Consider the following 14,111-nt stretch of genomic DNA (forward strand, 5'->3'; position numbering starts at 1 on the left):
TGTTAGAACTAGGGAAAGGGACTTTACTAACCATATAATACAATCCCTTCAATGTATAGAGAGAGCTGTTTCTTTTGCCTCCCAAGCCTGAGCTTCTCCCATTACATCATGACATCAGAATTCATTCAACTACAGTTTTAAGGTATTTGTGCAATAAGAATTCAAAGTTCAACATCCCTTTAGATGACAAGTTCATATGACTTTTGAACCCTTTTTAATGGCTAATAAGCACTTTGGAAAAGTAGCTTTTGTACATGTCTATGTGTGTAAACATTTCCCCAAAAGAATGTAAGATCTTTGAGGGCAAGGGTTGTGTCAATTTTACCTTTGTATTCCTGGCATCCAGCACATTATAGGAAGTAAAGTGGGGAAAGCACTTATTAAGCTCCTTTGGAGTACCTGGCACTGTGCTAAGCACATGACAAACATCACATTCTAAGCACTTAACATATTAAGTTAACAGTTTGTATAAATGGTATTCTAAGTGGCCCCCAAATCTAGACAGGTCTTCACAAAGAATCCTAGTTGTAAAGGAACTCAAGAGTCCAACTAGTACAATCAATGCTTAAATAGAATCTTCTCCACAACAGTCCTATGTGATCACCCAGTAATCAGTCCAGTATTATGTGCTAGAGAGAGAGAGTTCAAAGCTTTGGAGTGCTATTAATAAGTCTAGCTTTCAAAACTCACTCAGTTCTACCAAAGCACCTGAAATGCCTCCTCGGTTACCAGATTGACAAAGTGTAAGCTTTTATAGTCTAATTCTTTTTAAACTGGCCATGAATTATGGCTATTCTCAGTGTACCTAAATATTTACTCAAACAGGGTACCCTGGATAAACTACCATGCATTGTCATGAAATTAAATTCATTTGGAAATCTTTTTTTATAGGTCATATGATCAATGCCATTTAGTTTTGATATGACTGGACTAGGACAACCTAGATTATACACATAGGGATAAAATGCTAAGTCTGGATTTGGAAAGCATGAGTTTAAATCCAGCCTTAGAAACTAAGTGGCTTCTAAGTCAGTCACTTAGCATCTACAAAATAATAGCATAATAATAGCACCAACCTCTCAGGGTTGTTCTGAAGTGAAATTTTTGTAATGTGCTTTGCAAACTTTAAAGTACCATACGAATGATGATTATTATTGCTTCTACTACATTTCCCAAATCCCTAAAACATCCATGGAGTGGCTTTAAACAGAATCATCTTTTATTTGCAAAAGACAAGAGTCATAAATAGCTAGGCAGAATCAACCCATGCTTTTATTTTCATTGCATATAAAAATTTCATATGAAGGTATTTGATGTACAGTACTATCCCATGGGCTGTAAGAGAGGCTAAGAAACAGGAGAATCATTTGTAATGTTCACATACAAGTTGCCACTCTGAAGACAATACCCAAAGGAAAAACCAAATTAAAAAACAATGAAAACTGTCCAGGATTTTGTTGGTTTTGTTTCTTTGTAATTATAGTGTCCCTTTTTATACTGTTTAAAACAAAAGTAGTCAAATTCCTTTGGGCCAGGGCTGCTAAAATCTACAGTTTGTGTCAAAAAAAGGAGGCTCTGTTTTTTTCTTGAAAAAGAATCTCTCCTTTCACTGAACAGTCACATGTTTCAAGGGCTGGGCATCAGTGGTAGGAAGAAGATCTACCCACATCTAACACTGGGAAATTCATGCAGCACTCAGGAGTTGGCCACCAGAAATGTTTAAATTCCAAAATTTCTAAATACCAGCTATATTGAAACATGTTTTAAAGATGAGTCCTTTTGACTTTGTGCATTTCTATTCTATGTAACCTCTGTGAGCAGACAGATTCACATACATAAAAGGCAGGTTTAGCTGCTATTTACTAGAGAAAATTCCTGGGCTCTAAATAACGATAATAATAATCTTTACTATATGAGGAAACAATGGTTAAAGAATAACAGCTCTTGGAAGATAAAAAAAATAAATAGCTATATATAGATATCATTTGTGATTCTCATTTCACTTCATATTCATTTTCCTATGTGCTCTTGAAATCAAGAAAGTTTGTTATTGTTAGCTATCTAGTGTGTTTATCTTGTAGTGTTTTAAAATAAGGGAATGATTTAAAAGGACTGATTGAAATTGTTCCTGATGAATTGTAGTAGAATTGTGTCTACAATGCTGTTTATTGCAAATAGAAGCTAATAGTTCAAAATGGGGTTGAACTTTTCAAGGTTGGTTGTGTTTTTGTAAAAACTGACTATTGCTCATGATCTAATCAGTTAAAAGTAACCTGGTTGGAATGCCCAGCCCTAGCCCCACTGTTACCTTACTTTCAAATGCAGCAAAACAGAAGATAATATTGTTTAAAGTTAAGGCACAGCCCTGGGACCAAAGACCTGCAGCTGTTTTTTTTTTGTGTTTTTTTTTTAATTTATTTATATAACTTCTTTTATGTATTTTATAGTTTTCCTTGAATCTTCCATAAACAAGCTCTAAGGTGACACAGACTATGTTACAGGAGGAAAAAACATGTACAGGAAATATGTATACACACCATTCATTCTCTCACCAAGATTTCCAAATATACCAACACCACCCAGTCATGGGGGATGTTTTAATAAGAACTGATAATTTACAATCAACATTACAGTATGTACATTACAATAAATACATGGTTGTAAACAGACAAACAAGACTGTATTACAGGTAAGGTCATTTGGTGAGAAAAAAAATATGGCACAAAAAATAAATAATGCATTCAAAAATTACCATAAAGCTTTCTGTAAAATCCATTTCATTCAAGTTTTTTTTTTCTCTTTGCCATTTGTTCTAACTATACTATCTCATCATGAATTTTAACAATAACACCAGGAAAACAATGAAAATAAAAACAGTATTACTGTGTTAAGTAACTTGCAAGCTAAAATGTACTTGTTTTAGGCAAACTTGGATTCTTTTCTTCCCCATACAGTACCCAAATGTTCCCCTTTCTTATGCATTAAAAAAAAAAGCCACTCATAGAAGGAATTATTTTTTTTTCCTTCTAAAGTAGCCATGTGCTACTGGAGCACACTTTGGCAAGAAGGGGGGATGTAAAGAGGATTGTACGATGCATTAGATCCTAGCTCTACGCTGTTAGGCCCTTTCAAAGGAATGATTGTCCATCTGTGGTTATCTTTCACAGCATGGGGGCATTTTTAAAAGTACTTTTTTTCCTTTAGTGCAGCTATACAATTGTTTCAGGTCTGTACCTGTTAGGTACTTATATTGCTTCTTTAAAATTACAGGCACTCTGTGGGGAAAAAGCCCTATGGATTATGGGGATGAAAGGGACATGCTGGAAAGAGAAGAAACCACAGACAGAATCATGAGGAAGCTCTGTCTGTCCTTCCTTCAGTAAATAGGAAAGACCTTTTTCAATCTCTGAAGCCCAAACAGAAAGCAAGAACAAAATGCTATAGGTAGAATCACTGCTCAAAGAGAGCAAGATTGGAGATCTTTGTTTTGCTTATTGTGTGGGGTAAGGGATACATAGAGAAAGGGGTTGATAATCACTTAATTGGCTATTAGACCAACTGCAGGGAACTCTCTCTACCAGAAGGTGCTATGTAAACATCAGGATGGCTCTCTGGATGGAAGCCAGAGAGACACTGCCCCAGTCTCAGCGAATACAAGCGGTTGGAATTATTCTCCAAGGTTATGATCTATTCACTTCTCATAGTGGTCCTTGTTCTATTGGATTTTATTTTATTTTATTTTTTAATCCTATCACTGAGAACCTTTGTTCTCCCCTTTCCCTTCTATTTTTAGATACTGTTTAAAAACAGAACTTGAAAGGAAGTTTGCAGTTTAAAAAAAAGTCAAATCATTCCAGGGTTATTCAATTATCACTTTGTACCTCAACCTATCAGTATCTCAAATCTCAATGAAATTTCCAAGGGCTGAACCAAGCAGAGATACCTATCCTTTTCCAGTTTTCTAAGGTAGGACTTTAATGTCCTCTATGAGACCCAAGGGGTCTTTCTCTACCTATCCAAGGTTATTGCTGATAAATAGCCCACCTTCAACCCCAATTATCCCCAATTCTCTTCCTTTAGGATTGGCATAATGAAGAATTGGTACATTTCCTCTCCCTTTAGCATTTGTTGCCAGATAGAAGCCCTTTTCTAGATTTAGCATGGACTTAAGAAATCGCCTGGCAGGTAGTAAATATCTTTTACAAGTTTTTCTTAGCTCTCAATTCAAATTGATGTGGCTTTAAATCTTCCAGCAAAAGTCACAGAAACCCAACTAGCCAATGTATGAACACTTCTAAAATTCCAAATGATTGCCTCATTCCCTAGGCTAAATAACTAGTCTCTTTCTCTGGAAATTTCCCTTTGAGTTCCAAACAGTATACAAAACTGGGCCATTCTATATAACAAAACTTCTTTCTAAAGCTTGATGATTACAATGTCCTGCTCAAACAGACCTTTTCTACTTGGACAAAGGTTCTAAGAGGTTTTGAAGGAGTCTGAGACTATAGCAAAGCCTCCTTCTCAGGACAGGTAGCTGGTTGTAACAGAATATAAGCATGAAGCATCATCCATTTTAAATCATAGTTCTTGTGCATTTTTGGAAAGGTTCTATGTCTTGTTTAATACACAGCTGAGGAGGTTTATGTCTACCAACTTTGCTCCACAACCAACCAACTAATGCTTCTGTGAATTCTACTTTTGGAAAAATTAGCCCACTCACTGATGGGCTATAGAACCAAGGTTTGTTTGCTCTATGCTATGAAGGATAATGCTCAAAAAAGATAGAATTCTGATCATTTGGGGGAAAAATATTAAAGGAAAACCAGAGTAAACTGGATTCTATCAAAAGGTCTACTACAACTCAAGATTTTTGTTTTTATGGAAGTCATTGGTATATAAAACAATGAATTGCTACAGATCAGTTAATTGCTATGAACTCTAAGGTGCAAAACAAACAAACAAAAAAAAAAAACTTAAATTAGAATTATTTATCCAGTGTAGCACAGATCTGTACTGAAAACTTGCAAGTTACTCTTTAGGGGAAAAAATAGCCAGTGGCAGATGAAGTTCTGAACATATTATTTTTAAATAGGTGATACCTCAATACATTTAATATTAATAAAAGTAAGCTCTACAAAAGATCTTGTTTTACATATCATACAAAATGTAGAGGTCAGTGTAGCCCTTTGAGCCACACTGTTCAGTCATATATAACAGGAAGACTTGAAATTAGAAAATTTTGCAATTTCTGCGGCTCATCTTCCTCCTGGTAACAGACTCGTGCTGTGTCTTATCACACCTTGTTTCCTCCATTAGAACCTCAGTTTGCTCTGGTTGTATTCTAAAAACTTCACAAAACTTCATGTCATGTAATACCATCTTATTTCCAAATAATAATAATAATAATAATAAAACAAAAGAAAATAAACAAAAACAAAACGAACCCCAAACCAAATCAGCCTTTGGCTGACAAGCTATATACTCCCATGAAAACATGGTGGCGCAGCCTGGCTGCTGAGTCAGCCCTACCAAGCTGAGATCTTGTGAAAATGCTTTCATGAGTACATCCCCCTGTTCTGAAGCCGTGGAGGTGAAAATCCTGGTTACGATATTCCTGAGTGCCAAGCTGAGTAATCAGGGTCAGTTTTGTTCGACAGACGTGTCCTGGCAGATGACAGGTGTGACTATGGTTGTGGCATGTGACATGCACTTTGGAAACCATTTTCTACTTTTTTTTTCCGTTTAAAAAAAAAGAGAAAGTGAAAGTCTTCACACTGTTTGTTACGTATCAGGGGAGTGCTCATGTTCTATTGCACAAGATTCTGCCGGACCTGCCTCCTCCTCCTCTTCCCCCACTGCCTCCTCCTCCACCTGCTCATCAAGAGGGATTTCAGTGGACTCTGAGTCTTGGGTACAAAGAGTTTTGGAGTCACTGCAGCTGGTGTCTTCCTCCACCGGACTGCCACTGTCCTTTTCAGTATCTGACTCGCCATCCTCCTCCAAAGTCAGTTCAAACTGAAATTTCTCAGTCTGTCCTTGCCTGCCTTCCTCCTGGTCATCAGGGGCAGGAGAAGGACTCTGAGGAATTGTGCTCTGGTACCATTCACGATTGTCCTCCAACGTGTCCAAGATGTCCTGGGCATCGGGATGTACGAGGTCTGCCCACGTCTCCCAAAGAGGATGAACAATGTAGTCTATGAATCCCACCTGTGTCAAAAAAAGGTGAGACAAATTATTAGTTAAGAGGAAAGAGAAGGAAAAAAAATAAAAACATTTGGATTATGGCCTCCAACCTCCATTCCTTTATACTTCAAATATGATAGCCCCATTCAAGGAACACCATTTGAGTATTTCACAGGTAAGTGGGGGTACTAATGCCACATGATGAATCAGTCTATCCATCAATAAATATTTATTAAGTGCCTACTATATTTCAGGCACTGTGCTACCCTGTTAAAACTATCACTAGAAAACATCATCCAAACAAGTCAAATGCTCTTATAAACATTTAATAGTTTATTATGTAAGATATATTTATAATAATCAAATATTTATTAAATAGTCAAAGGCTAGTATGGGTCTCTTCAGTCTACATCCCAACAGTCCTCTCTATTCCACAAGAGATAAAGTACTGCCAAATATTCTATCCCACCAGCAGCAAATTCAGTTCCATTGCTTCAGGAAGCATAACTAAGCACTGATAATTCTCTTCTGCATTTAGTGAAATCAACAAGCATTATTTGTTCAGAGCCTACAGTGTGCCAGACAAAAAGTGCAATAGAATTTGTCTTCAAGAAGAATATATTCTATTGAGGGAAACAGGCATATACATACACAAAGAAGATGGAAGGTACATTTGTGCATATATTTATGCATGGGGGAGATAGGATAGCTTTAAGTAAGCTTTATGTAGAAAGAGGCACTTGAATGATCTTGATGGAGAATGAAAATGTTAAAAGGCAGCGAGAGGAGGAAGTGCATTCCAGGCATGGGGGAAGCCATGGGGACAAAAGCACAGAAATAAGAGAACCATGTATGAGAAATTGTTAAAAGTCCAGTTTTGTTGCATCATGGAGTATGTGACAGTAATGAGCAATAAGGTAAACATGGTAATTTGGGGCCAGATTGAGAAGAGATATATGAATGCCAAATAGAGGTATTTATGTTTGTTCCTAGAAGTGATAGGGAGTCACTGGAAATTATTGGATAGTGTTGGCAACATGGTCAGCTCTGGGCTTAGGGAAATCACTTTGGAGGACTGGAAAGGAGAGAGACTTGAGACAAGATCACCAATTGGACCAAGTGGGATTCAGGACTAATGCCTTTTTCTTCTCTTCATGAATGAAAAGGAGGAAAAATGATTATGCAAAAATCACCTTGCTTACAAAGGAAAGTTTATGTTTGGGGTCTGTAAATGAGGAGAGCAACCCAATGTTAAGGATTTAAATTCATCTAGTGCCATCTCCAATGATACGTTTCAAATGGATAATTACCTGTGACTTTTCTACTGAGGCATTGTGCTTGTCACACATGGGACTTATTTCCATTCCCCGTTCCCGTTCCCGGTCTCCCTGGCGGAAAAACTCCTCCATTATCCTGTCTGTCCATTGTCGGTAGAGCTGAAGAGGCTTCGTTGGATTGCTTAGATCTGCACAGTGCACCATATTCTGTAGGACCTAAAATAGATAAACACATTCTCTGCTCAGCACTGGCTGCTTACACTGGGAAATCAAGTTTTCTTTTCCTCCGTTGGCACATTCAATGACTGTGAAACTTCAAAATACATGTAGTGTAAGATTTCTTATGAATAGCAAAACCATGATGTGTCTGTGTGGTGTTCACACTTGCATTAATAGACACAAGTTATCCCACTTCTGCTGCACCTAGATATGCTGAGGGAGAAAAGTTGATGGGCCAGAGATGTTTATATGGTTAGAAAAAGAAACTGCAGTAAATCCAAGAGATACTTCTGATTTTTAGGAATTTTTAGGAATAAGATCCTGGAGATGGATCTTACTTTGAATCACAAAATAGGGAGAGGATGAGGAGAAGGGATAAACAGAATTAAATTGCTATCTTACCTGAATCCTATCTGAATAATTATCAAGAAGAAGAACCCCAGAGCTTGTAACTTTCTTAGTTTCGACCATAGTTTTCAAGTCAGCCAGTAGATTCATGTGTTTAGACATGTCTGTTGCAAGTACCTTAACAAAAAAGAAAATATTCTATTGAAAAATATGCAACAAAACCAATAAGATTTCTTTATACTCTTTTGAAGGCAAGTTTTCTTTTTCTATGTGTTTTCTGGAGACCAAGACAATCACAGAGACAATCACTATATGAAGAAATTAGTCACAACATAAGGGGAGATTCACTTTGCTGCAGCAAACCATTCAGTAAGGCTATGCTAAGCACTTCTGCTGTGGAAGAAGTGATGATAATGTACATGATAAATATTCACATTTGCTTTGCTATTTCTATCATTCACTGGATTAGGAAAATGTGAATGGAATGTAAAGCTATGTAACTGCCCCAAGACAATTTAATTCTCACTGTATAGAACTGTGGAGACACTAGGTCTGACAACTTGAGCTAACTATACCATATGCTGAAATATATACTATGTGCTATACTATATACTAGCCATTCCATGGAAGGCCATCCTCACCTTCAATGGACTTTAAAGTCTGGATACTGACTTTTCTTAACATCTGCCCCTCTCTCATTTAAGAAAATAAAGGGAAAACAAAAACAAAAAACCTCTGACTTAAGTGAAGTTTCCAATGAATCTGACTCTGCCCAGGGAAGGAAAGTTTTACAATACACAAAGGCAGGAAAAGAATTAAATGTGAGTTGCTCATGGAATGGATAACAGACTTAATAATGAAAAAATAATGATTTTCTCATTCAGTTGTTTGTCCTGACTCTTTGTGACCCCCATTTGGAATTTTCTTACAGAGATACTGGAGTAGTTTGCTGTTTTCCTCTTCAGCTCATTTTACAGATGTCAAACTGAACAAGGTTAAGTGACTTGTCCAGGATGAGAATGTTAGGAAGTATTTAAGGCCACATTTAAACCCCTGTCTTCATGCCTCCTAACCCAGTTCTCTATCCCCTGATTTACACTTCATATATGTTTACATGTATTTATACATACATATAGAATCTCATTTGATCAAAGAAATACTGACTGGAAAAAAAACTAAGGTGATAGTATAAATACAAAATCTCAACAAATCTACCCAAACAAAAAGTGAACTACAAAATCACAGCAGAGCCTGGACCTAGTTTAGCAGCAGTTGGTAGAAAAAGACATGGGTCATGGAAGAAGTACTAGTAGATTTGCACACCAACCTGAGTCAAGAGTATGTGTCAAGGAAGTCAAGAAAACGTTCCAATTTAACTTGGCCCACACTAATAGTAATGGGGCATCTAAAATAGGGGGCATATACTGAAATATGTACAGGTCAAAGCACTGCTGGAGAAGAGTGTTAAATTCTAGGCACACTCAAAAAAAATTAAGGTATATACTGTGGATCAGAATATTAAGAGCTCCCAAAATCCTATAATAAGAATGTATGTGTGGGGGAAAATCAAAAGAATTAGGGTGAAAGAAACTTAGGGTGAAAAGCTAACAGTCTTCAAATATCTGACATGGTACAAAAGGGATTAGGCTTCTAATTAGATTTTGTATAGTTCCAGGGAGGAGACACGGAGTCAATGGATGGACAATTAAAAATAAATAATAATTATAGCTGTCCGACAATGGAACAGGTTAGCTGTATAAAGGTTGCAAACTCCTTCTCCTGTAACTTGAAAATTCTATGTAGAAGGTGGATAACAACTTGTCATGTATTGGGTAAGAGGCTGGACTAGTGATAGTCTTGTAAAATCTTTTCCCATTTCAGGAGCCTAATAATTTAAAAGTATGAATTTTCCATACAAATGATCACAGTCTAATTGTAGGAGGAGGACATAGTCTCATACTGCTCTTAGGCTTGCTTGGCTGTCCTTGGGGAATAAAATCTGAATGATGAATTATCCCCCATTTTTATTTTAAAATGGCAGGTCTGCTGACTACAGAAAACTCATCACAAGAAATAACTATCAGGCAGCCTCAGCCGGCAGCCTCCAATGGAAAGAAAGGACAAGCACAAGTTTGGAAAAGATTGCTACCCAGGATTTCAGGAACTACATTGTCTCCTAACTGTAAATAGTTTGACCCTAGACATTAGTATAATCTGTCATTCTGTTTCTGTCTCCTTAGGAGATGGAAGCATTACTTACAATGTCAATGACCATCTTCCTTAATGATTGTCTTTGCTTTTTGGTCAAATTCTGGAAAATGTCACAATTTTCCTCCTGCAGCAACTTGAAGCCCACAGCTAAATGATGGTTCTCCAAGACTGATGAGTCATTGTACATCAAGGCAAGTTCAGAATCTGAAAGAAAACCAGGAAGCAAAAAGATAAATGTAGCTTATCTCCAGAATGCATACTTTTAATTTTTTTCAGATGCTGATCTGCTTTGGGGTTATTAGGTCTGTCCCTCTCTCCTCAGCATTCCAGATTGAAAATCAGGTTTTGGCTTCACCTATTATTGACATAACAGAACAAAGAAGAGAATACCAAGTAGTGGAAGGACTCCTGGACTGACTCAGAAGGTCTGAATGTTAGTATCTATCCTGGTGATTAGCCTGGTAGCAAGTTAGTTGCTTTCTCTTGAAAGCACTTTTCTGTCTATAATAGGGGAGTGGACTAGATCATCTCTAAGGTCCTTTTTTTTCAGTTCTACAAACAAACAAACAAAAACCTGTGGTAGCATAAATCCTATGTGATAAGACATTATTGCTGTAATTTTTAATTTTTTCAAAAAAACATAAAATGAGTTATTTTGTCTCTGATCACTAGGTAGAGAATCTTAATGAGTTTATGTACAATGGAGGAGACATGCAATTCAGGGGCTAGTAAACCACATATTTAAGGAATTTAAATAGTTGTTTTGAATATTTAAGTGTTAACGTTGACTTTAAGATTTTTTTCTCTATCATTTTAGACACTTTTCAAATGTAAGCTTCAACCACTCTTTGTACTTGTTCTTACAAGGATGATGACAGGGATGGTAAAGCACTTCTATACCCTATACTTCTATATTCAGAGGGCTTCACAGAGGGAGTTTCTTTCTATGACCTCATTCTTTTTTGTGCTGCAATCACTCTCCTAAACATGTGAATATTCTGCATGAAAAAAAAATCCTGCATAAAGAAACCCTTCCATAGCTAGTTCAGACCCAGACCTAAGATGATGGATGTGCATAAAACAAACAAAAAAGACTATCAGTGAATACAGCATTCTTTTCTCTTTAGAACAGTGAAGGAGGAGGGGGTCGTCAAAAAGTTCCACTAACAATCCATATTAGCACCTTCTCTACAATTTACAATCCTTGATGGTTGCCTGGGACATCTGGAGATTAAATGACTTAGTCAAGGCATAGGGAATTTGTAGGTGGTGGGACTTCCTGACTCTGAGACCAAGACTTCTCTATCTATTCTTCTTTTGTGCTGATACTTTTCCATTATATTCTTTCCTCAACTGAGCTGGAAAATAACTTTCCCTATATACTACAAGTACATTAACTTAAAAATTATCATACTTATTTTTGTTAGTGGTGGTGAATTGTTTCAGTCATGTCTAACTTTTCATAAACCCGTTTGAGGTTTTCTTGGCAAAAAAACAAAAAACAAAAACAAAAACAAAAACCTGGAGTGGTTTGCCATTTCTTTTTCAGCCCATTTTACAAATGAGGAAACTGAGGCAAACTGTTGCCTAGGGTCATACAGTTAGTAAATGTTTGAAACCAGATTTGAATTCGGGAAGAGAAGAGTTCTTGACTCCAGGTTTGGTGCTCTATCTACTATAGCACCTAGCACTATACATATGTTCATTATTAGTATCACTATTAATTATGATTTTTCTTTTCTTATGGAATGAGAACTGGAAAAGAACCAAGATCATCCAGTACAGCAAACCTCTTTTACAAATGAAGGAAATTAAAATCCAGAAAGGTCAAAGGTTTTGTCTGAGGTCACAGAAGTAATAATTGACCTTATTATAATATATTACATATATGTACATAATACACACACACACACACACACACACACACACACACACATATATATATATATGATATATTATATTTTACTTGAATCCAGGTCCTATGCCTCCAAATCTAAAGCTTTTCCCCCTTCTGCTACACAATCCTAACCCCTGCTTTTGGTTGTTCATTTCATCTCAATCCTATCTATCTGGTTAAGAAAGGAACCTTGGAAAATCAACACAGATAAATAGAAGAAACATACTATAAGAAGTTAAATATCCACTTAAAATATCATCACTACAGTTTGTTCAAATATGAAACAAAATCCGAGAAAAATTTGAATTGTAATTCAACCTCATTGACATTCTTCTCAGAACTGTTTCCAATATTTAAGAACATACCAAATTTAATAATGCATTTCATAAAAGCAATAACATAGTCATAGCCCATTCATTAGACTTCTAGCTGACCAAATTAATTTCTTACATTTGAATGGCAATAAATAAATAAAAATTGGTGTGAATTTTTGCCAATTGCCAATGCATTTTAATAAATCTTAAGTTTTCAGTGCCATTCCCCTCATTAAGTCATAATGTACTTAGATAGTTTTATACTATGCCTTCCAAGCTCCGTTCCTTCTAATCCAGCCTATATCTTAACATGTTAGCATTAAGTTTATCATTCTTTAGCCTGGCACCCAAAATCTTCTAGGCAATGAGGATGTAAGCTCCTTGTTAGGAGAAATTGTTTCATTCTTATGTCCCCCAGTGCCTGAAACAAAGCACTTAATAAATATTTGATCATTGATCTCATATGGGTCACACTTAATTTTCCACTTAATAGTATCCCTTTCATATATTTTAAACTGCAAAAAAACTTGGCCAACTCAGTATCCCCATAAGTGTTTGACATATTTCCATCTTCATGTCTTTATCTACATTTTCTTACCTATTTAACTTCACTCTCTGGATGTTGAAATCCTTCAAGGCCAAAATTAGATGCCATCTCTTCCCATTAGTCTTTCCCTAGTCCCCCTAGCTAAAATTCTCTCTCCTTCTCTTAGCTACAAACAAGGCTATGAGAGTTATGGATGACTGCTTTGTAGTGCCATTATTGTACATGATCTTATTTTCCTTACCTAGATTCTAAGCTCCATGAGAAAGGATATGTATTTAATTCATGTGTGTTCTGTCTACAAAGTGAATGCATTGAAAGAAAATACACAGACAATCTGAGACTATTTGTATAGGGAGAAACATTTTCTACTATTTAGCTCTAGAGAGGAGAAATAGGGTCAGTGGATGAACATTAGAGAAAGCAGATTTCAGCTCATTATAAATAATAATTAGAACTGTTCAATAACAGGACACCTTAAAGGGCTCTGAGATCATCACTTCATTATCCCCACGGCATAATGATTCATGACACAGTTCTGTGAGATGAGCATTTGGGGCAGTGAAGCTTGTTCACAATGAGTGAAAGCTTACAATGAGGAAAACTAAGGGCCCCAAAGAGTTGTTGGTATTTTTTTAAAAAGCTATATTGGGGAAAAGACAAAGGATAGTGTTGCTGCTCAAGGTCAATGGGATGATGAGCACAAATGACAAAAGGTAGAGCAATTCGACTCTTATTTTGCTTCTATTTTTTTTTCTTCCAAGAAGAATAAACTTTGCACTGGAAATAAGAAGACAAAAATGGCTCACAGGGAGTTGAAAGTAAGTACACAGTGGTGGCCCTATATGAGTTCAAGTGACCAAGACTTGATGTGGTTGCCAAGGCCCTGTCTATGATTTTTAAAATCTGATGAATCACGGAGGTAAGAAAAGTGGAGAGAGGCTGAATTTCAAAAATTGTATGCACGATAAGTTTGATTCTGGGCAAAAATCTTAAGACATATTATTAAAGGGATTTTTAATGAACATTAAGAAAAGCAAGTACTGATCACAGAAACAACTCAGCTTCAAGTCATGTCAGCATGACTATATGTGTCTCTCTGTTTTTGACAAAATTAC

At 36.4% G+C, this 14,111-nt stretch overlaps 1 protein-coding gene across 5 annotated transcripts in view; it reads right to left on the reverse strand.

Moving 5' to 3' along the window:
• Nucleotides 1-1,197: 1,197 nt before the first annotated feature.
• Nucleotides 1,198-14,111, reverse strand: part of LOC127557716 (cAMP-specific 3',5'-cyclic phosphodiesterase 4D) — a 650,198-nt gene continuing 637,284 nt past the window's right edge. For all 5 annotated transcript variants that reach the window (XM_051991033.1, XM_051991038.1, XM_051991028.1 and 2 more), the window contains 4 exons: nucleotides 10,288-10,442; nucleotides 8,082-8,204; nucleotides 7,494-7,676; nucleotides 1,198-6,207 (listed from right to left, as the gene is read on the reverse strand). In XM_051991033.1, the coding sequence (XP_051846993.1) occupies nucleotides 5,782-6,207; nucleotides 7,494-7,676; nucleotides 8,082-8,204; nucleotides 10,288-10,442 (887 nt within the window). In that variant the 3' untranslated portion in view covers nucleotides 1,198-5,781. The remainder of the gene's footprint in view (nucleotides 6,208-7,493; nucleotides 7,677-8,081; nucleotides 8,205-10,287; nucleotides 10,443-14,111) is intronic.

The sequence above is a fragment of the Antechinus flavipes genome, chromosome 1 (assembly GCF_016432865.1).
Source record: "Antechinus flavipes isolate AdamAnt ecotype Samford, QLD, Australia chromosome 1, AdamAnt_v2, whole genome shotgun sequence".
Classification (NCBI taxonomy): Eukaryota; Metazoa; Chordata; class Mammalia; order Dasyuromorphia; family Dasyuridae; genus Antechinus; species Antechinus flavipes.